General features: G+C 36.5%; 1 protein-coding gene across 4 annotated transcripts in view; it reads left to right on the top strand.

Moving 5' to 3' along the window:
* Positions 1–21314, top strand: part of LOC149243925 (uncharacterized) — a 224191-nt gene extending 202877 nt beyond the window's left edge. For 2 of the 4 annotated variants that reach the window (XM_089374664.1, XM_089374665.1), the window contains one exon: positions 20517–21314. In XM_089374664.1, coding sequence (XP_089230790.1) covers positions 20517–21233 — 717 coding nt within the window. In that variant the 3' untranslated portion in view covers positions 21234–21314. Of the gene's footprint in view, positions 1–18844; positions 19805–20126; positions 20197–20516 lie in introns of those variants that run through there. The other 2 variants (XM_089374661.1, XM_089374662.1) reach the window with 2 other exon arrangements.
* Positions 21315–23830: the final 2516 nt, after the last annotated feature.

The raw sequence follows: 23830 nt of genomic DNA, 5'->3' as shown, positions 1-23830 counted from the left end.
GCATTCGTTAAAATCACCCGGACCCACAGCCATTGCATCCACCTATCATATCGCAACCCCACCATTCATTCCCCGCTCACATGTTAAACTCCCTCCACCTCACCTCTCATACCGCACACTCCTTCGCAATCATACGGCCCACACTCCCTTTCAACCCTCATTCGCCATCTGAAGTTTATCGACAGTGTGAGGCCCGAAATGGGTAGTCTTTAATACCGCCTACATAAACCACAAAACTCACCTTTTAGTCTTTCCGGACCAAAAATCCCAAAACCAAAAACCACTCCGTCTTACCCTCGAACGCAGTATCCTTCATAGCCATTTACCGCTGTCCCACGTCACCTCCATGTCACGTTCCACTTCATATCTCTCATCCAATCATCTACCGCCTATTCGTTGCCCATTTATTTCCGCTCCCATGCATTTATAGCCAAATGTCCGTTAATTAACCCGTTGGATAATTAATGAACTTTCAAACGTTAGGTGCCACCCTCCCACTCCATTTTTCTCTTTACAAACATTGTGCCATACATTTAAGAGGTTACATAGTTAACTTCTGCGACCAAGATTATTCTACAAGCCCGCCTACTCAACATCTCAGCCACTATCCAACATTCTAACAACCACTTGTCCTGTTCGCAAGCACATCTTCTAGGTCCACTTGTTAGTTACCTGTCTCCACTTTGGTAACTCCTTTTATCATTCTGTCATTTACAGTCCGCAGTTTTGTTTGACAAAATGCCTCCCAAGGGAAAAACAATCGCAGAGGTTTCAAATCCTCTAATTCACCCACAGATTTATTTCCACCATACTCCATTAGTTGACAAGGATTGCAAAATCATTGAGACTTCTTCTCAATTTGATTTATTTGAAATTTATTGCTGGTGGGGAGAGCAGCCAATTGACCAGAGTGATGAAATTGGGCTCTGGGAATCCCAATTACCCTGCTATATTTTTCCACAAATACACAGAGCTCCAGAGTTTGTGAGAAAATACCAAGAATCCTATGATCCCAGCCAGAGAGCCATTATCACACCTACTGGAGAAATCCTTTATCCCATTAATGCTGATTTAATTGAGAAAATGTTGCAAGCCCCTGCCACTATACCAACTCATCCTTTTTCCCATGAAAACCTGATAGAAGCTTATAACAAACAGGACTTTACCAAGAGATCCCAGACCTTGGAATTGTTTTTAGCAATTGGTAGTCCTCTACCAAAGAGAAATCCCCCTTATGATTCATCTATGTTTCCTAATAGATCCAAGCATATTACTACTATCCTGTCCTATTTGCATGGTTATCACTCTGATCAGTCTGTCAATGAAGCCATCCTTGGTTTCTTATCCATGTTTTCCTCTAATTCTAAGCCTACTGTTATTTATGATTTCATTCATTTCATAGCTGAAACCATACATGAGTAGTTTTTCAAATTTAACTTTGAAGAAGTATTCATGTATGTTTCATTACTTGTGTATCTTTTTATATATTTTTAGGGAGACAAATTCCCATTTCCTAGGCAGAAACTTGATGAAGAAGGACAACAACAGTCAGTGATTTTTTGGACTTCAATGGGGATGAAGGAGAAAGAAGAATTCACATGCAAGCAGTTCTTAGAGCTAGTTATTCATCAAGCCCTAAGCCTTATGAGAAACATTCCATTACCAAGGATCAGTGAGGCGATTGTCTAACAACTTCAGTTCATAGATCAAGCTGCAACAAGAGATTGGTATTGATATCAAAACTACAGACAAATTAGGGTTTTTGGCTGTGAGCTCCCACCCTACAAACTGCCAAAGTATCTCCCTATTAGAATCTTTGCACTGAAGTAATTGAGGCAAAGATTGAATGCATATGAAGTACATTTTGTAGCTGCCAAAAATAAATCGCAATTTAAGCTCAAAGCTCAAGTTGGTTCCTTCATTTGTAATACCAGGGCAGCAGGGGAGGAAGCAGATAAGTTGTTAAAAGAAATGAAATTTGCTCTCAGTTTCTCTTGGTCATATGACCCATTGGGAGTCATCTCCAAACTGAGGGTGGAAATTAAGTTCACACCATATCATCATACAGCTAGGCCTGAGATAGAATAGTTCAAGAATCAGTTGGAATGGGTAGAGAATACCCTCCAGGAGGCTGAGGAGTAGGAAGTCTCTACATCAAATATGCAAACTCCAACTGCACAAGAAAAGATAACCAAGAGAGGGAGGGAGGAACAATCTTCACCTGCAGCAGAGGCAACAAGCCAAAGCCTCAAAATCTTTCACAGGAAAAAGAAACAAAGGGTCCCTATGAATATTGATTCACAATCTGGTGAACAGTCTATACAATCTCCAACTCAAACTATCACTTCTCATGAACAGTAGATAGTCCAAATTGTTGGAGGCATTCCAGAGAATAAAGAGGAAGACATCTTCCATGTATTTAGTGAAATCAAAGGAAAGAATGAAGAATTGAAGTTAAATACTTACACCCAATTCTGAAAGCATTCTTCCAACTCTCAAGCCAGGCTTCTTTCAGTCATCGACTCTGAGAAGGGGAAGATGCAAATGGCTTTCTTGCAGGCCCAAGTTCCTCAGCCCAAAACTATAGCACAATACCATAAACATACTTCTTTTTAGTTTAATGTCCAGGATGTGCATCCAATTGATCAAATTGATATGCACAAATAGAATGGACAAATGATTGCTTCAATCTTGACAAACACTGCTATGAGTTTGTCAAAAATGTAGGTTACATTGGCCAACATTCATTCACAATTAAAGTTGGAGAAGGTCTCCTCATTAGCAAAGGATACCAAGATTCAGTCTTTGGAAAATCTAGTGCTAAGGATGGGATATGATCCCTCAAACGTAAATGCTGCAGAGGAGCTCATTAAGAAAAAGAACACTGAGGTTGCAGCATTAAAGAAACAACTGAATTTACCAGCATCTGAGGATCCAATGGCTAAAGAAATCGAGTTGACAAAGACTCAAAAGTCAAATATGATGAAGCTCATCACAGAACAAAATTTTCAAATAAAACAAATGGAAGACTAGATGGAGAAATTGGTTAAGGAGAAGGAGGAAGCTATCATGAACATTTAAACTTCAATGGATGTAGTTTCTCTTGTAGTAGTTCCCATCACCAAAGTTTCTACCAAAGCAACTACATCAATAATAGGTACAACAGAAGGAGTTGAACAACTTACTGAAGCTTTTCAGAACCTATCTATTCAGACAAGAGAAATCAATAAACTATGATGGTTATTAATGATAAATTGATGCCAATTTAGGATTATGATGGTTATTAATGATAAATTGATGCCAATTGAGGATTATGTCAATAAATTAATATAGGTGGGCACCCATGTAGCTTCAGTCGCCAATATCAAAGGATCAGCAACACCAACTCTCATAGTAAAAACATTCAAGGATTCTTTAGTCTTCCTACATGAAATCAAGCATATATTTTTGGTAAAACCCACTTTTACTAAATATACCGAGATGGATGAAATCTACAGGAGGGAAACAAATATTTCTATCCCAGATAAGAAACGTTGGGAAGAATTAATAGATTTACTTGATTAAAGATAATTGAACAACATTCAATTTTTGAGGGAACAGTTAGCTAGCTTCAACCACTCTTCAACTTTTTCAGTAATAGTCATCAAACAACGTAGCACCAAAGTAGTTTCAAATCATTAGATAGTTTTATTTTTTATTTTGTAAATAATCTATTTTTGTAGAAGCAGTTCAGGATATTTTTCGTCCTACTATTGTATAAATAACTCTCTTCATGAGTTATTCATGGTTGCACCCTTGAAGATGCATTCCTAGACATCTGATGTAATTAATCTTTCTAGATCATTAATATAAAGAAAAGTATTCTAAATTCTATTTTACAGAGTTTGTGTTTCCTGTAAGTTTTTCCAGTGTCATTCATTATGTTTTTTCTTCATATACTTGTGTCTTGTAGAGATAACTAGGTAGGAATAATTGTATTTCAATATATTCCTATAAGCTTTCTGAAGTGATAATCTATAAAGAGAATGAATTAATGGACTGTTTGTTTAATTAATTCCCTCAAAATCAATAAATCATCATTATCTTTTGTAAGCTCATGTGTATTTTCTCAAACCTTTAAACATAGTTTAAAGGTTTTCATACTTATGATTATTTAGCTTTCAATTTTAAAATTGTGGCAATCATATTACTTTTCTGTTTCTGCTCATCATCTTAAAAGCTATTTCCCTGTGTAAATATTTATAGAAGCCCTCTACTGAGATATTGATATTGTTCAAGAGGTTAGGCACATCAGTTCTATATCTATTTCATCCATTAGTCTCCCAAATTAAAACAAAACCGCCAAAACATTTATCTTAGATGCGCTGGCATAATGGCTGACCATTATTATCTCAGAGATACAACATCAAACTGGTGTCGTTGCTGGGGATTCGAATTTCATTAAGTTTTCCTAGGACAACAATAGGTATTCTATTCCTTTAAGGTGATTAAAGGTTTAGAAAGTTTAAAATCCTTCGCTTGGAGACTCCATTCTTCCAAATTGGCACCTTTTAAGCACACCAAATCTCGTTTAGAGGTTGACTTAGTTGATCCTCTGTTAGACCCTAAGAAAATTCTAAGAAAATATATTTATAAAAGGGGAAATCAACCCTCTTTTTAATCCTCTTCAATCTTGCAGTGTGAAGATTTAGCATCATTTGATCCTTATAGTGACATTCCACCCAATCCAGATTACTCCCACCTATCACCTAGGGTTGTCGAACTCTTAGATAGGGGAGTTGATTTTAAATTAGCATTCCTTATTCATTCATTTGAATCTCATCCAGAACCCTCACTACCATTAGAATCACCTAAAACTGAGTCTGACTTGGGTGTTAATTTACCAGAATACAAACCAACAGATTTCATATCCCCTACCATTTATTCATTTCCACCCACTTTCGCACAACCTGAAGCTTCTACTTCTGAACAACCTAAAGAGACCCTCTCTGTGTATTCAAATCCACTCTTTGAAACAAAGGAGGGTATTCATCCATAGGTCCAGAAGATAGTTCTTAAGACTCCTTTGAAATCATTCAGGAGATTCCCCCCTTCTTCACCTCCATCTAGTTCTTCACCCCCTCAATCACCTTTTTCAACCCCTTCTTCATCTTCTTCAACTTCTTCATCCACATAAACACCTCATACACCACCTCTCACTATGGCTTTCCAACCTATTGTACAGGCTAGATATGTAGCTTTAGTATTACCTCCTAATCTCGATGCACTCCCAGCTGGATAATTGAAATACCTTCCCAGGTATAATGGAGAAACCGGTCCTTCTGTTGAAGACCATCTTCAAGCCTTTTTATACTTTGTAGATAACATGAATATTGGACAAGAAAATGTTTACATGAGGTTGTTTGTACAATCACTTGAAGGAAATGTAAGAATTTTTTTTAGGTAGTTACCTGCAAATTCCATTAGAAATTGGGAAGAACTTATAAACATATTTAAAAACCAGTGGACTGTCAAAAAGATCCTCTTTACTTTCTCACTGAGTTTGATGAACTTGTTATCACTCAGGTTGTCCTTAAGCTCCGGAAAAGGATACGGCCGAGGCAACCACAAACCAACTTAGGACTGCAGGTTCTAGCCAACCTGCAATCAAAGAGGGCTCTCTCTTTTATATTTAGCTTTGTTGAAAAGGATTTTAGGCTAGGTTTTGAGTTCAGAGGGTTTTTGTTTTGTTTTTGGTGGGAGAATTGATGTCTTCAGACAGAGAGGGGAGGCATAGGCTGGGAGTTTCAAACCATTGGGCGTGGAGTCGAGGAGGAGAACTGCTGGTGCACTTCTTCAGTCACAAGAGAGGGAAAATGGAGCTAGATAGCTGCGCATGAAACAGTATTTCAGGTTTAAGTGATGGAAAGAATGCTAAGTAATGAGAGGTAGTTAAGAATCTCTCAATCAGCTTAACAGATGGGGGTAACAGAGCTCTACCTAGGGGCAGTAAAGAATCCCTAGATAATTGGCTAGCACAGGTGAATCGGGGTAAATATGAGCCCAGGGGAATTCACATTCATAACCAATTCATTCAGAGGAAAACATAAAGAAACAACAGAAATTGAGCATAGAGTGTATTTAAACAAATTCTAAGCTATTCTTTCTTTCTACTATCTAGATAGTGGTAAACAATAAACAGAGGTAAGATGCACTTATTGCTTCAGACTGCAGCACAAGAATTCCATCTTCATATCTCCAAAAACATTCATTTACAACAGACAGTTTGCTCTCCAAGCTTTCAGCAATCTTTGATTATAGAAAAACCTAGGTATACAAGGCGAGTCTCCAGTGAAAATTCTCAATTTTCCAACCCTTGTAACAATGTAGAGGGCGGTATATATAGGGAAAAACTCTCTATAACTGCTTTTATTACAACTTGACCTAAACAAGTCTGAAAGAAAGATGATTACTTGACCTAATCCTATCCAGAAATAAATGAAAAAAATATCTCGGGCTGCGCTCAGGGCTGCCTTATCAAAAACTGAGTAAATGATGTAGTCCTTGGCGGCTTGGTGCAGTGTTTTCTGCAATAAATGTGTATGGGTTTCTGCTTCTTTGCTGTCGGTCTGCATTTAAAGCTTTAACTGTGATTTGAGGGCAAGGATGGGCTTACACTTCTTGATTTGACTTTCTGGGGGGCTCATCAATGTTCAGGTGCTTCGAGCCCCTAAAAAATCTTGATTGATACTCTTTGGCTCTTCTTCTTCCTCTGATACTCTTTGACAATAAATTGGGTCACTGTTTTCCTTTGCTGTGGGTCTAATCACAAATTAATGGCCATTGTTCGGCCTCTGCTTCCTCTAGAACTGTCTTCTGCTCCTTCCGGCAAGCTTTGCGAAGAAAAATGGGTCATTCGGCGCCTTTTGGGCTTCCTGGGGGCTGCAAAATGAAAAGATTCCCTAAAGATTCCCCATTTCGGCTTAAAAAATCCTAGGCGCAAATCGCTCATCAAAAACTGCCTCAGACACTGATTCCGGGGCTCCGAAGTGTGATTTTTGCTCCTTCGCGCCAAAAAAGTGATGATGACATCAGCATGATGACATGGCGAGATGACGTCAGCATGATGACGTCATCACGTACGGACGGTGACGTGGCAGGTATGGCGGCTCTGATGATGTGGCAGGACACGTGGCAGGTGACTCGGCGGTACAGTGGCAGGAGGCCACGCAGGCGGATGACGTGTCATGTTGACTGGGCAGGGAGGTGACGCAGGCGGGTGACGTCACAAGGGAAATGGCAGTAAGCGGTTTTGGGCGCACCGCCTTAGCGCTTGGGTGGTTTTGGAGGGAGGGGCTCCGCCACACCCGAGAGCTTGACGCGTGGCGGGAGTACGGCGGTAATACCGCCCATCTCCCGGACGCTAAGCTTCGGGCGGTTCGGGGATGGGAGGGCCTGTCAGCCATAGATCTGCGGGGTGGACGATCCAACGGCTGGCGACGATGGTGAGGCGGCGGGGGTATACGGGCGGGGAATATCCAAGGAATATTCCGATTTTAATATTTGCGCGCGGGGGTTTAGACTTAGGGAAAGGGGTTTTATGGGTTTAAAATGAGCGCGGTTAATGTATTTACAGTTGGGGCTTAGGGATAAGGGGTAAAACATGGTTTTTTGCGCGCGGGTTTAACAATTTATGCCCGAAACTTAGGATAAGGGGGCAAAAAGTGGGTTTTTTGAGGGTTTTAGGGCTAGGGAAGAGGCTGTTAGCATGACCAGGTGTCATCTAACTCCTGTTATGACTCGGATGGGCTAAAAACAACCCCAGGTGGACCATTTTTTCCTGGACTTATAAAAATATGGCTATATTGCCAAGGAGGGGATATTTTACATAGGGGGGTTTTTATATACAAAGTTTTAGTAGGGGAAGGGGGAAAACTGATAGGGAGTTATATACTAGAGTCAGTAGTTAATATGGAGATGACAAGCAGGCGCCAAGGTCAGGGACCTTGGGCTAATTTTGGGGAAAAGAATTTGAAAAGAAATAAAATCCTTAAGTGAAGCAGATCTTCACCAAGGCAATCTGATGCGGAGGATGATGGAACTAAGAGGAATCAAGCAGATCTTGACCTCTTTGGGGAAATTAGTAAGTGACTTAAGGAATTAGAAGAAGGGGGAGTTAGTGATGTCCACCTTTGAGCTCCTTTGAATGAAAACTGTCTGCACTGTGATCCGGAAAAATATACACTTAGTAACACAAAATTGATCATAAGTCATCTTTCTGCAACCTCTCAACTACCTACCCAACCTACTCACCTAACATTTTTTCTTTTTTTCTTTTTTCTTTTTTTTTTGGTTTGGGTGCACTTAGACTTGCAGACCCAGATTTAAAATTTTTCTTTTTAATGTTTCTTATATAGCTCTACACTTATTTCTGCCGGGGCCTAGATTAAATAGTTGGGTCCCTTTGATTCTCTACCTATCTACAAATCTGCCAAGATTAAACTGTTTGGACAGACACATTTCTCTATATTCTAAAATAGGAAATTGAAACCTAGGAAGGCCAAGATTAGACTGTCTGGACCTTCCTTAAATGAAAACTCTTCAAAACTGGAACAACTCATCAAAATTGGAATCATCAGTGGCATTTGGACTAGCACACTTCATGGCTTTCTTCTTTGGCTTCTTCTGGAAATATGGAACACTGCAGCTTGCAAAGTATGACATATTTGGCATGTAAAAATGTCAATCATGAAAGATGAAACCCTGTTGCAACAGGAGGCTAACATAACTTAAAAGAAATTTTGGTGAACCCACATCAAACTTTATCAAAATATTCAATAAGTTTTATCATAAAATGCCCCCTAATTGTAAACCCCACGTAGCAGCAACAAAGTCAAGATTTTCTAAAGCCTTTAATGATGATCTTATTGTTATTTTGAGAGACAGAACTTCAAGATCTCTTGAAGATATGCAAACAAATGCTATTGAGGTAGAAGAAAATAGGGCCACTTCAAATTCTTTGAAAGCTAAAGAAGAAATGGCCCAAAGAAGACTCAAATTGAAAAAAGAGGCTTCTAGTTCCTCTAAGACTAAAACTGAAGATTCTAAAATATATGAAATAACTTCTCTTCTTAGAAATCTATCTAATAGAATTTCCAAGATTGAGACTCAACCTAGGACAGTTCAATAAAGAGTTACCAAACCCCAAAATCAAAATCAAGGCCAGTATAAAAGAAATCCACAATTACAAATTCTTTAGAGACCTAGTAATGATTAGTAGATTCCCACTCCTTTATTGATAGATGATCAACAACCTGATGATAATATTATGACCATCACTAAAGATATAAATAATATGGATACTTCCTTTAATCAAACAACTATTATTCCTCTTACACAACAAAATTAGGTTCAAGAAGATCAAGAATCTTCATAGGTTTCTAAATACCATGCCTTCGTTGAATTTTTAATTGCAGAGTTGAACAAAAGATATGAACAATCAATTGATACTCCTCAAAATGATAAAAATGATTTGAATACATTTAATGTTGAAAAAGAGTTAGAAAGAGTTAAAATCCCAATTCTTCTTTCAGAACTTTCTAAAAACCCTCGTTATAAAAAGCAGGTCTCCAAATGGATACAAAATACCTCAGTTGATGCTGAAGGTGATATCATCAGTTTGGAAGATGAAAAACTAGCAGTTGTTTTTGGCCCTAGCTCAGATATGATAGATGAAATAGTGCCTCCTTTCTATGTAACTCTTAAGACAAATGATTCCATGTTGTATAATTGTATGCTTGATTCTGGAGCATCACATAACCTCATGCCAAAAACTATCATGGATAATTTGAAACTTGACATAACTAGATCCTATCATGACTTTTAAACCTTTGATTCTAAAAGGGTGCCTTTCTTAGGATTGATTAAGGATTTGGTAGTCACCCTTGCCCAAATCCCAGTGAAAAGTGTAGTGCTTGATACAATTGTCACAGATATCCCTCCCAAATTTGGAATGCTCCTTTCTAGGTCTTGTTGTGGCAAATTAGGGGGAAGTCTTCAGATGGATTTGTCTTATGCTACTATTTGAATTTATGGGGGAGAAAAACTAAAATTATATAGAGAGGTGAGATTTGTGCACACTATTTTCAAAACAGACCAGCCACCTAGTTCTAGCACCCTCCCATACTACTTTGAGTGAGACCTCAGTCCTCGCTTCGAGGACTATTGCCGAAAGGGCCAATAATACCATGGTTTTGTTTGGCTAAATCATCTCTGAACCTGGGTCAGGCCCATACAAGCCAACAATAATATTTGGGCTTCCATGTATCTTTTGAATTGTTTCCATAAATGCAGTAGAAATTGTACTTGCTTTAAATGGATGAGATAATGCACAAAAGTGTGCATACATGGTAAGTATATCAACTACCACCATGATGAAACTCTTTCCTTCGGACTTGGGTAAACCTATGATAAAATGCATTGAAACCTCCTGTTGTGGTTAGCAACAAACCCCCTTTTTTATGTAGTTTTAGTAATAAAGTTAAATAAATGGGGACCCTTCTAAAAAATAAAAAAAACTAGCACTATATTTCCCTTTCAATAAAACATGCTATCATAAACTTAGGAAAACACTTGCAAAACCTAAAAAACTTAAGTTTTATGATAAGTTCCAAATAAAATCATTCTCTTAACAACAAAACATCGCATCGCAAAGGGTAATGGAGAAACATCATATAAACAAACTTTCGAAATTGTGAAAATGCGATGCGAGATCGCGCGCCTTAAAGACTCATCGCACATCGCAGATTTCATATGCCACAAGTATCACCTAAGGTAAAATATCCTGATCTGGCGATATGCGATAAGGCATCTCACAAATCACATCTCACAGCCACCTAACGAAATAAATGATTGTTTACAAAATGGATTAGCGATATTGCAATCAGCGATATTGTAATCTGCAATATTGCGAAGTAAATCACAAAATCGCTTTATCGCAAATCTGTAGAGCTCATGGTTCAATAAAGTATTTCTCATAATCCAATACTGAGTTATGGGCATTAATGTCAATTTAATGGTTAGTTGATGGTCATTTATAAGATAAGATTTAAATCTGATCAAAAGGTTATTTCACGTAGGATGATATATTTGATATGATTTTAGAATTAAAGAGCTTTCCCGTCACCTTATATCTTACCATTATCCTTTCCTTGTAAATTTGCAGGAGCGGCAAGCAGAATAATATACGCAGCAGTGTGCATAACATAATGGGAAAGAAGGGAAAAGCTCTAGTTGCTGAAGACAAAGAGATGACGCCCTTATACACAGACATTACCTGCAAAAGAGATGTCAACATAACCACTTAGGAAGGCATGTACAGTCTGCTTGAAGAAGAAAAGCCCAAAGTTATGGAGGTTAAAGTAACAACAGACTCATGCGGGTCGTCTAAGGCATCAATCATTGAACTTGCATGTTCATTCCTTCATCGAATAGTGGTAAGACCTAAGATTATTTCATACACAGACATGGTCAAGTGGGTATTAGACAATGCTGATATAACAAACAGACAATTCAAGTCTCGAGGTCAAGATCTCATTGGGTCATTCACTTCACAAGATTTAAGGCTTATGTATCATCTACCAGAGCCGCAGGAAACCTACAACAAGCAGTTCATAGAGAAGTTTACCAAAGAAAACAAAGATTTGGCATAATATACCAAGAACTGGTCAGCGAGGGAAGAACCATTGAAAAAGGACAAACACGATATGTACAATACTAGTTCCCTCTCTTCCCCATATTGCTTTGTTGCTGCTATGCTATGTAGACTATTTGGAAAGCCCAACGTCAACAAGTTTTCATCTAAGTGGCTACCCCTATTAAATGTAGACACTAATGCCACTATGGATTGGGCTCAGATATTGTCTGATAATTTAGCTTCGGCTATTTGGAACTACCGTTCCAAAAGAACTACTACTTAGAGGATTTATCCTCCTTTCTATTTAGCTACTTATGTTATGGATGCAATCTGTTATGTTTCCAAATTTCCTTTAATGGGTTGGAAGTGGACTACAGAGAATCCTTTGCCCATTCACATTTATCATAAGGAATTGTGGGATTCCAAGTTTATTCTATATTTTTACAGAATTTGCCTTGGAATTATGTTGCCTCTTCATATAATGTTGTATAATAGGGATGCCCCAAGATTTTCCCCCGAAGCGGAAGTTGAAATTCTCCCTATCGCAAGATGGTTTGGGGAAGAATTTTTCACCTATGTCAGAGTATTTGGAAGCATTGCTTCCCCTCATGTCCTACCCTTATATGTTCCTGATAAGTTATTGGCTCGAGAAGTTGCCTACCAGACTTGCAAGGTGGAAGGAATGAGCAAAGAGTTGAAAGATAAGAAGAATGTCATTTGGCCGCAATTTCCTATGGCCTGTGGGGCCTTTTCATTGTTTGATTTAGGTCATGCATTCAAAGAAGTAGACAATATGTTGTGTCTACGACTGTTCAAGTTTCCAGGAAGACAGTTTAACCCTTTTGATGTCATTAAGAATTTCACTACTGCTGTTAAGATAAAAGTATTTTCCAAAGAAGATGATCTTTTTGATGATACCTTACAATAGAAAAGTACACTGAAAGAAGTTTTGCACATGGCTCAAATTCAATTTTCCCAAGCGAAATTCCAAGAATTCAAATTGTACAGAGAAAGGAGATTAGTTAACATCCCCTTGGATATGTTACGCTTGGAACTAATAAGGGAGCCTACTCCCAGTATTAGTTTAAGTGGAAACTCACGTACAGACAAGTCCAGGTCTAAGTCTAGAAAAGAATCACTAGAACATTCTAAACAGTTTGAGATCAACCGTAATAAAAGTGAAGGGTCAGTTAGAGACACTGCCCAATCTAAAGAATGCCCAAAGTAACAGGTCTTAACTACACCACAGGTAAAAATTCCCCCTCCCATCATCCAGCCACCAAAGCCAATGAGAACTGAGCTGGATAAAGAGTGGGAAACATTCAATGAATTGATTAATACTGAGGAGCAGAACACGAAGACACCTGAGGGTACAGTACAAATAATGACAGATATGATTGTGGAAACAGTCAACAATGCCCCAGAAATAGAGCATATTCCCATTACCCCATCATCTGAAATGATGCTCAAAATAGAGGAAATTCCTCCTCTAGATGTATTCTATAGTCCGCAGCATAAGGCAGTGGTAAGAAGGCAAAGAAAGAAAAGGAAACTCTACAGCGTGCTCTCACCTGAGGCAAAGCAGCTAGATGTCCTTTGGCGAGACCCTACCACTGATCCTACTGAAGATCTGACTAATTTATCTCAGATCGCAGGAGCCTATGCTTCTGCTACAATTGATAAAGCATCTGAGGTACAACAATCACTTAAGGATAGAGAGGAACAAATCCAATTTTTGCAGCAACAACTACAACAAGCTAATGCAAATCGAGAAATAGAGTAGAAGTTAGAAAAGTTACAGCAAGATTTTCAACAGATGTAGCTGAGATACTAAAACAATTTGGCCAAAAAAGAAAATCAGTTACAGTCTATGCTTGAAATGCATAGAGACGATCCCAAGCTTATAGAGTTTGTCTCAGAAGCCCTTGCCTTAAATGACCAACTCTTGCAACAGCAAGAGGCATTATGCCAAAGAATATCACAATGGAGTTCCCATTGCGAGATAAGCGATAAAATTACCAATCAAGTCATCGACTTGCGACATGATTATGATTTAATTGATAAGAGAATTTCTGATTATTTGACTTGGCAGGAATCAGAAGAAGGAAGGAAAGCAGGTGCACTCAGAATCAATGAAGCCCACAAAGAAATGCTTTTCCATAAATGGGACACACAGATTAGGAAGGTAGAACAGGTAGTGGAAGAAGTAGCTACAGTGGCAAACAACGTCATTGACTGTGTCAACGAAAACCTGGATAGAGCAAACCTCATTTTAGAGACCGCATTGAGATTTCTCCCAAAGACACAGCAACTGCAGACAAGCTGGAAACAAAAAGCTGAGGAAAAGGTAGAGTCCATCAAGAAGTTAACCAAGTTGAATTGGGATACTTACTGGCAGTACTTGGTTAAACCGCACAGTCAATGCATGACTCTCAAATGCCTTGCGAACTCTGCCGAGAAGATAGTGCCAGCACTTGCCGATTCTATTTTCACAGGGAAATTAAAATCAGAGGTCGGCCAACCGACGCTCCTCAAGCCAATGCTGAATGCTTGAGATCTCAGAGAATAGATACATAGATAGTTACTTCCAAATTTAGTTTTAGTTTGAGTTTTGATTTATTTTTGTCTTAGATGAGGACAGTCATTTAAACCTCCTCCTCTATTTTTGTAATAAACCATTTTTAGTATTTAGGTAGTATTATTTTAACCCCTCTCATGCATTTAGAGAAGGGTCCTAAAATTTGTCAAAAACATTTCCTCAGAACACGCACTTCTGCACCCTCAAAGGAGGTTTTGATGAATGAATGGAACAAGATTTATTGATATATGTGTTTAATGTCTACTACTGAAATGCAATTTTGTACTCTTAGTAGATGTTGAATTAGGAAGAGATAAATCTATATTGATGAAGCTCATGAGTAAAACTTGTTATCAATGGTACTTTTATCTCTTAATGATTTATGCTTATGTGTCAAAGTAATATTTTATGCTCAGTTATTTATATATGAAAGCTTGAATGCTTGAGTTATCATTTGGCACTTTTGTACGGTGATGACTATTTTGTTTATGCTCAATGTATGAATGACTTATTATGCGATATGTTTCTCACAATTATTTCAGCTAATTTCTTATATAAAACAATTCATTTTTATCAAATTCCTTTCTTATGGCAATTGAATGATCTTTATTACCAATTGCTGTTAGAACTTTTTTTAGATTGCATAAGTAAAAAGTTGAATCCAGTGTTAGTTTTAGAATTAAATATTTTTGTTCATTATAATACAATTCCATGTTTTAAATTAGACTTAGATTAAAATCATTTTATTTAGAAATATTTAGAAAAAAGAAATATCAATTCTTATCAACGCACGGAAATTGGGAAACTGGTCCCATTATCCCTAGTCGGACCCACCATCCCAAACGGAAAAAGAGTTGCTTTCAAGGTCTGGACCCGGTGGGTATCCCCTTTGTTGTAGACCCGATTTTCGTAGCTTCAACATATTTGGTGCTTGAAGGAGGGCTCCGAACTGTGAATGGCTAGTAATCCAAATCTAAATAGCATTATGAGAGTAAATTACCCTCAACATCTCCCCCGACTTCTCCATCGCATTCTGAATCTTTAAATCCTAAGCGAGAAGTTGAGAAAACAACAACCACTGCCACAAACCCAAACATTTTAGAGAAATCTACTATTGAACCTCCTGAAGTTGACTCTTTGATTCATAAACTTCAATGATTTTCCATATCACCGCAAAAATCTGAAATATTTCAAAGTAGTATGACTTGGCAATACAGTCCTTCTCATCCTTTAACCAGATTGCAGAGTGAAATGTTTGGTATTGACCCAACTGAATTACCTCTACCTAAAAGGAAAAGAGTAAGGAAGTCACCTCAAGGGTCTGATAGTGAGACTTTTTCATCATCAACATCCATTCCAACTTCTCCATTTCAAAGTAAACCATCCAGCCCTCCACTTCAAATTGTTGTCCATCAGAGTACTGGAACTTTAACATCCTCCTCCCTTCCACAAGCGACTTTGTCTGCGCTTTCCTCTGTTAGTAGTTCAACAATGGACCAAAACCCACAGAATAATCTAGGGGAAGTCTCAATGCCTGCGGCCTTGAGTCAATTACTAGCACATCTTGAAAAATGGTTGCCTAAGCTTATTCCTGAAGTAGGCATGCTAGCAGAAGAACACATAAACAACGTTATGTTATCGATAAATTTAAATGGCGTTACTAATGAAGATGATGTTGTCCGACTCTTTCCTTACACATTACAAGGAGCAACTAGATCTTGGTATTTTTCATTACCATCAGGATCCATCACTAGTTGGGACATTTTCCAAGAGCAATTCTTGACTAAGTTTGGCGATGATAGGTTTACAACAATACTGATCAATGATCTATCGAATCTAAAGACTGAATCGAGAGAACCTATCAAAGATTTTAACTCACGTTTTAACAAGCTTTAATAAAATTCCGACCACTTCCAAGCCTAGCGAAGAAGTTTGAAGTGAATGGTATATATCTGCTTTACCATCAAACAAAGCGATCTTCGTTGATAGGGCTACCAAGACAACATTAGCTGAAAACATGAAGGAAGCGATAGCAGTAGAGAAACGTATCTTAGCTTTAGAAAAGAAAAACGTTTTCGATGAAAGAAAATCTAAGAAGGTTACTTTTAAAGATGATCCTAAGAAAAAGCAATCAAAAGACCCATTTGATTTAGAAGGATTACAAAAAGTCTTAAAAACCACGTCTAATGAATTTCGCTTTCACTCTTCAAATAATAAATAAAATATTTCCATATCTATCTTAAATAATATAGGCTTATATAACTTTTAAATAATATAATTTTATATAATATTATAGAGATAAAGTATATATATATATATATATATATATATATATATATATATATATATATGAACTCTTTCTGTATTATGCCTGTATTAATGTTTACCTTCTTAAAATATTTCAATGCTCAAAAGGAAAAAGTAATTGAGCCGAGAGGCTCATTCTACAATTGAGTAGGATGGAAATGTGTAAGTATGTCAAATCCTCAAAAAATAATAAAAACAATTTTTGCTAATATCAACCAACACAAAAAATAAAAGGTAAATAAACATATAAATAAACAATTAAACATATATGAGAGCCTCATTTTACAATCTAGTGTTTCACTTTCATTCTACTTGGTTCTTTGAAATTGCATTTTAAAAATTGGAAAAACTGCCAAAAAAAAGTAGAGACTCACCCTAGTGTCTTGGCAGTTTTTCCAATTTTTTAAAATTCATCAATCTCAGTACTTGCAAAGCTGGGAGCTTCTCAATATCACAGTCAGGGATTTCACGGACAGAACAGAGGCTTCCATCCAATTCTATGTGTTTGAGATTCGAGGAGGTTATCTGCAATTGGTATGGAAACATATACTCAAATCATTAGAACTCAAACTCCCTAACGATATGTAGATTTCAAGAAAAACAAGATTCAAAATTTTCAAGGCACTTGCCTCGTGAAGGAACTCCAAATTTTGTGGCCGATAACTCAAGAACCTGAGCTCCTTTAACCACGCCCATTTGAACGGAAAATGCGGAGATTCTCCTTTGTAAACAAGCAGTTGATGAAATATCGCTTCACATTTCAATACGTACTAACAAATTACAATAACAATAATAGCGTAAATACGAGTGTAAGATTTTTGAGATAATTAAAATTAATTAAATTAAGCTTAGTTGTACATGCAATAATTAAAGTTAATTAAAGCTTAAGTCTTAAGTTTTTAAGTCTTTTTTACAGGGAAATTCATGGATGAAGAGAATTCTGTTTTTATGAGTGGTAAAAAGTTATAAACTCAACCATTAAAATTCTATTTATTAATTTTAATTAATAAAAATTTCATTATATAATTTATAAATATTTTAATTTTTTATTGCATAAAATTATATTATTATATTTTTATTTAAGTTTTTGATATTTTTAGTTATATTTAAAAAAATTAAAATATATAAAATTAATACCATAGATAATATATATTATATTAATATTAAATTTATATATAAAATTAACATTTATAAAATATATCAATCACATTTATTAATATAATCATGTTAAATATAATTGTAAAAATGTGTTACTAATAATTTTTTTAAACTTTATTCCTAATTATAAGAAAATTGTTTCCTTACCTACTTTATTCCTAATAATAAAATTATTATAAGAAAATTGTTTCCTTACCTAAAATGTTTTGAATAGGGTAATTATTTTTAATACACACAATAATAAAATTATTACAAGAAAGTTGCCTTCCTAATAATAAAATTATTATAAGAAAATTGTTTCCTTACCTAAAATGTTTTGAATAGGGTAATTATTTTTAATACACACAATAATAAAATTATTACAAGAAAGTTGCCTTTTTAGTGAAATTTCTTTAGCCTTTAACTTTGATAATAGTCTTTCTTAATATAGTTAAGAGTCTTTCTTAATATAGTTTCAAGGTTGCCTATTTTAAAGTTTGCTCTTTTAAAATCTACTACTTTATCTTTGATCCTAACATAATTTATCATATTAGCATGTTCATAAGATTATTTTTCGTGTATTTATTTTTTACAAATTAACAATACTCTAACTCATTATTCTTTTTAGTGACACGATTAACTATAACACGTGTTACCTTAAGTCATGCGAATGTGCATGATATTACATTGTAATAATGAAATAATAATAATAAGGAGGAATAATTAAACTTACTGTATTAAACTAAACTACTTCCATGTAATAACTAAACTTACTGTATTAAACTAAACTACTTCCATGTAATAACTAAATTTACTGTTTTAAACTAAACTACTTTCATGTAATCTAGATCCTAAATTAAGTTTATTTGTACATGCAATAACTAAAGTTAACTAAAACTAAGTGTGCTTTATTCTAGATCCTAAATTAAGTTTACTTGTACATGCAATAACTAAAGTTAACTAAAATTAAGTGTACTTTATAACTAAAGTTAACTAAAATTAAGTGTACTTTATCTTATGTTAATGTGTACATGTGCCACATACAAGCAATAAATTAACTGGTAGTCTAAATGCATATACACCAACACCTAGAGCTAATATAGGTGCATGTACACCAACGACGAGAGAGAACGCCCCATGCACATTACCTTGATGGCCTCCAACACGTTAGATAGCTTGTCGATAACGGCATCCAGGTTAACGTTTTGAGCATCTTCACACATGCTGTTATTAAGATCGGACAAGGGTCTTGCTACACAGCACAAGAGATGGCTAAAGCTGCGACTGCTTTTCGTTTCCATGGATTCTGCAGCCCAGGGATTTGACCTTGGACAGTTAGCCTTACGCAGAGGAGAGGTTCGAAATGCTTACGACCAAATAGACGATTCTCACCTGCTTATTCAACTAAGTCAGAAACAAGCTACTTTGGCAGAGCTTGAGTGGTATAAAGAGGTTTGTGAGAAGACTGAGGGTATCACATATTATGATTCCTTCAAGAACCAGAATGATAGCAAGAGTATAAAGGCTGATTGCCGCAGGTTAAAACTGGCCTTGTTTTGGGATGAGATTATTGAGAGGTGGGAGAGTCATGAGTTGCCAAGTGATTTCGAAACCGAAAATAAGTGGATAAATGCTGGCACTGCATATAGAAGACTTGTAGAGCCTCTCGATATTGCATTCTATTATTCTAAGGGTAAAGGCAACTATCTTTCAGATGGAAGACCCAGACGACATAAAGTTCTTCAGGAATGGATGGAAGCGAAAGAAAAAACTCGCAGTTCAAGAGTTCAAGGACGCCGCACAAAACCTGCATCTCTCCCTCGGGACTCATGCTTTTGGGCACATGTAGAAGAGGCTTTGAAAGACCTGGAAAGTCTCAAACAAGGACAACACCAAAAGGTACAAAATCTTGAAAATTTTGAAGAGTATGTGACGAAGATGGGAAGCGATCTCAGCATTTCATCAGATGTTTTCTTCGAAGGAAGCAGCTTCATGATGTGGTGGGAAGAATGGAAAGAATATAACAAAAGTCAATCCCCTGATTGGAGTTCTTCGTTATCTAAGATGATGGAAAGTGAAAATCCGTTCAAGTTTGAAGGGATTGACAGGTAAAGCATCAAGCATTGGCCTTTAGATTCTGAAGATTGAATTTTTGTAGGGGGTTTTAAAAAGTGCCTTTGGGGAAATTCTGGCTTTAAGCACGAGGTTAATTTGTTTTTTCGAATCTGGTCATCTCCTCCATATCTACAAAACTGAAATATTTAATGCACACAAATGTGAATTGATGAATATTCCGAGCTCACTTCTCCACAATCCATATCTCCTGACTGGCAAAATTTCGCAAATTTGACATATTTAGCATGACTTTAAATTAAGAGAGTCCATTTCGCAGTTCCCATATTGTGCTGATTTACATATATGTTGTTGCAGTTCAACTGTTGCGCAGGAGAAAATTTCTTCTACTGGGGAGGTAAAGGAGAGTATTCCTTCCAACAAGGGGGTAAAGTATCTCTCTTCTCTCTTGGCGCGACAAGATTGCAATTTAATGAAATGACAGTCTTTTTTTACAGTCAATTTTGTCTGTTTCCAACTTGCAATGAACATAGGATATTAAAAATTAAGATCGTATTATTTGTCATTGAGTCTACAGGTTCATATATACTGTCTGTGCATGCTATTTTCTTATCGTGGATTATTTGATATTAAACTCCATCATAGCATCTTTGTCTGCACTTCTGTATTTTATTTTCTTTCATTTAGGCAAGCTAAGCGATGTTTGAAATGTGTGCTTGAAATGGTGATATTGTCAATTTTGTACAGAGTGATTTGGCCCAGCTAAGTTCAAAAGAAAGTGAACTGATCCCACAACAACTTCGTATGTCCGAGCTTGAGTGGTATAAAGTGATTTGCCATGAGAAGGGTGACGGGTATTATGACTCTTTCAAGAACCGAAATGACAAGGACTATGGTGACAGTAACACTAATTTGCTGAGGGTAACGCTCAATGAATTCTGGGATGGGATTATTGGAATCTGTAACAGTCCCTCGTTGCCGAATGATTTCCAATCTCGCAATAAGTGGATAAATGTTGGCACTGCCTATAGAAAACTTGTGGAGCCTCTGGATATTGCACGGCATTATAGCACTTCCAAGGACAGCGGTAACTATCTAGACAAAAGACCCGCTCGTTATAAAGTCCTTGAGCAATGGTTGGAACACAGAAAAACTAATCGCAGTTCAAGAGGTCAGAGATCTCGTACAAAGCTACCGTTCCTCAATCGGGACTCATGCTTTTGGGCGCGTGTAGAAGAGGCTTTGAAAGATCTTAAAGAAGGCGCGGACCAAAAGAAAGAAAGTCTTGAAAATTTTGAAAAATATGTGACAGAGATGATCAATGATTGCAAGATTTCTTCAGATGTTTTGCTGGAAGGAAGCAGCTTCATGAAATGGTGGCGAGACTACAAGGAACACCAAACCTCTGAATGGAAATTAAAATCCCCATTATATAAACTGGAAAGTCCATTTTGGAAGCCATGAATAGAAAATCTTTTTCTGCAACCTTCTGTAAGATGAACTTTCTTTCAATTAATATCCTTGTTGTTGGATAATTTACTTTCATTGGATTGCACAGGGATGGCTGGAATGTATTTGGGTTAAATTTTCCAAGTGTTAGATCTTTTGTGACACTCAGTGACTGACTGACAAATCTCGTGTACGCCATGTTCCCAATGTGTCATAGATGTTTCTTAAGATAGAATGCCGTCACCATTTTGAGATGTCCTCGCTTTGAGAATTGTGTTCGTGAATAAATTTTGACATTAGTGATATACTTTTTCTTTAAATGTAGGTTTGTTTTAGTAACTAAAATAATAAATATGTATATAAATTTTGTGAACTTACTATAATTTTTTTTTATTAGAATAAGCAATTCCAAAATATATAAGATTCTTTCTTTAAATAATATAAAGAAGGTAAGTCAAACCAATCCACATACTTACTCTATAATTTTATTATTATTATTATTAAAAAATAAAAATAAAAAATATTGTATATATTTATTTTTAAATCTATAGAAGGGTGTAATTTGATTGGTAATAATTGTGATATGATATTGTGTAAATTTGAAGTGCAAGGCTCAGAGTCCCTAAAATTACCTTGATGTTGTGCAAATTTGAGGTGCTAGGATTAAATTCCCTAATTTACCTTTTGTATGAATTAACCTAGAGGTTATAGTGGTAGCTATCAAAATCAACACAAGCTTGGTCCAAAGGTTATAGTGGTACCTATGGAAATAAACCTCTTGTACAGGCCTGGTCCAATTGCCAACTCCTCTAGACCAAAAAAATAAATCTATATGTAATTTTTTTTTGATGAGGTAAAGATTTGTATTGTATGAGATAATGATATTTACATTCTAAGGAGAAATCATGTGTTGGCTTGCCACTAAAGAAATCATTCAAAACACAAAATTTCAATTGTTCTAAAATATCAAATGGAAAAAAATGAATTTTTCACTCAAAAATAAAAAGATAATATAGTAAGTGATAACTACCCTTCTTCTACACAACACTAAAATAAGAGAACATAAAAGGAAAAGAAAATTAGAAAGGCATGTATGTATGCATGCCTACTTTTCAAAATCCATAACTTCGACATGGATGGGCTCCTTGTTGATGCCTAGAAAGCAATTAGGATCAAGAGAAGTTCCCATTTTCCATTCAATTCTTGCAAGCCTATAGTCCATTGCCATCAAAGTTGTTGCAATTGATTAAAGATAGGATGCCTTCATCCTTAACCTCATTCCAATCTATAAACACACTACAAATGAGGAACTTAAGGTGCTAGTAGATATCCATTATCTACATATATTAATTGTGTCTACCCCTTGTATGGCCAACATCAAGAGCCCAATCTACAACCTTAGACAACACCTCATTGTCTATCAGATTGTGCCATTCGTTGGAGATTTCTCATTCCACTTGAGTGATTGCTTCTTGAGTTGCTTGAGGTGTTAGATCCTTGTAGCAAGTTGTCCTATATCTTAGCCTAAGTTTGAGCTCTAGAGCTTCCTCACTCCTAATAGTAGGCTACTCTTATTTGAACTATGGCTCGTTGTCTAGGCATGGCACTCAGTAGAAGAGATGAGAGTTTGGAGATTGATCTAGGAGTATCCTAAAAGACCAAAGTTTCAAAGTTCTCAAAACACAACAAAACCAATATCAAATCAAAGAGTTCGTCTTTCTGAATCCAACAACATGAATGACACCTCAAACCGACATCATATGAAGAAGTTATGGCTCGCTGAAGTTTTCCGAAAATAACTAAACTTTTTGCAGGCAAGGACACCTGGCATGATGATGTAATTAGTATGGATGTTGACGTCAGTGATATGAATGATGACATCATCAAGTGACATGATCACACAGACAAGGGAGAGCCAACTAGAACATGACATGTGGTTGTTGATGTCAGTAGCCTGGTCAATTGCCTAGTCAGCTATACAAACCAATGAGGACATGACACGTGGAAACCCAGTGAGCATCACCAGATTCTACTAAGGAGACGTGCTTTTTTTGGATATTCAGTTCTTATCATTTAGGAATTTGATTTACTATCCCTAACAATGTGTATCTATTTATTATTGGAGTTTAATGTGAAGCCTAAGCGGCATATTTGCTTGTAGGAGCTCCTGGTGATCCGCATCTGTGAGCTTCTCCTGTGTTATTTACCAATTCATGTCTTCCATATGCAACTGCTTGTGTGTTGTTTGCCAATTGATGTTTTCCATATGCAACTGTCAACATGGTCACAGGTTAAATGAAGAGTAATCGCGAGGCCTTCTCAGATTTCTGGTGTACACTTGAGACTAGTCGTGAAAAAGAGGTGAACAGTCATGACGATTGTGGAAAAGTAATGGCTGTGGTGGTTAAAGACTACGTTTGTTTGCTGCGGAGAGGAGATTAAATGTGTGGCTGTGTACTCTTTACTTTAAAGCTTCACGTGGCTTTTTTTTAAAGTCACATTTTTTTACGTTAAAGCTTCACATGGATTTCTGAATTTAGGAAGGTTTTTAATTAAAGATTTTAATTCTTTAATTAAAAACAAAAAGGTATTGCATTATTTTTTAAAGGAAT

Source organism: Pinus tabuliformis, chromosome 8 (genome assembly GCF_031772625.1).
Source record: "Pinus tabuliformis cultivar Carrire ecotype Pingquan chromosome 8, CPIR1, whole genome shotgun sequence".
NCBI lineage: Eukaryota > Viridiplantae > Streptophyta > Pinopsida > Pinales > Pinaceae > Pinus > Pinus tabuliformis.
Note: the sequence above shows the minus strand (reverse complement) of the source record. Positions and strands in the feature narration are given on the sequence as shown.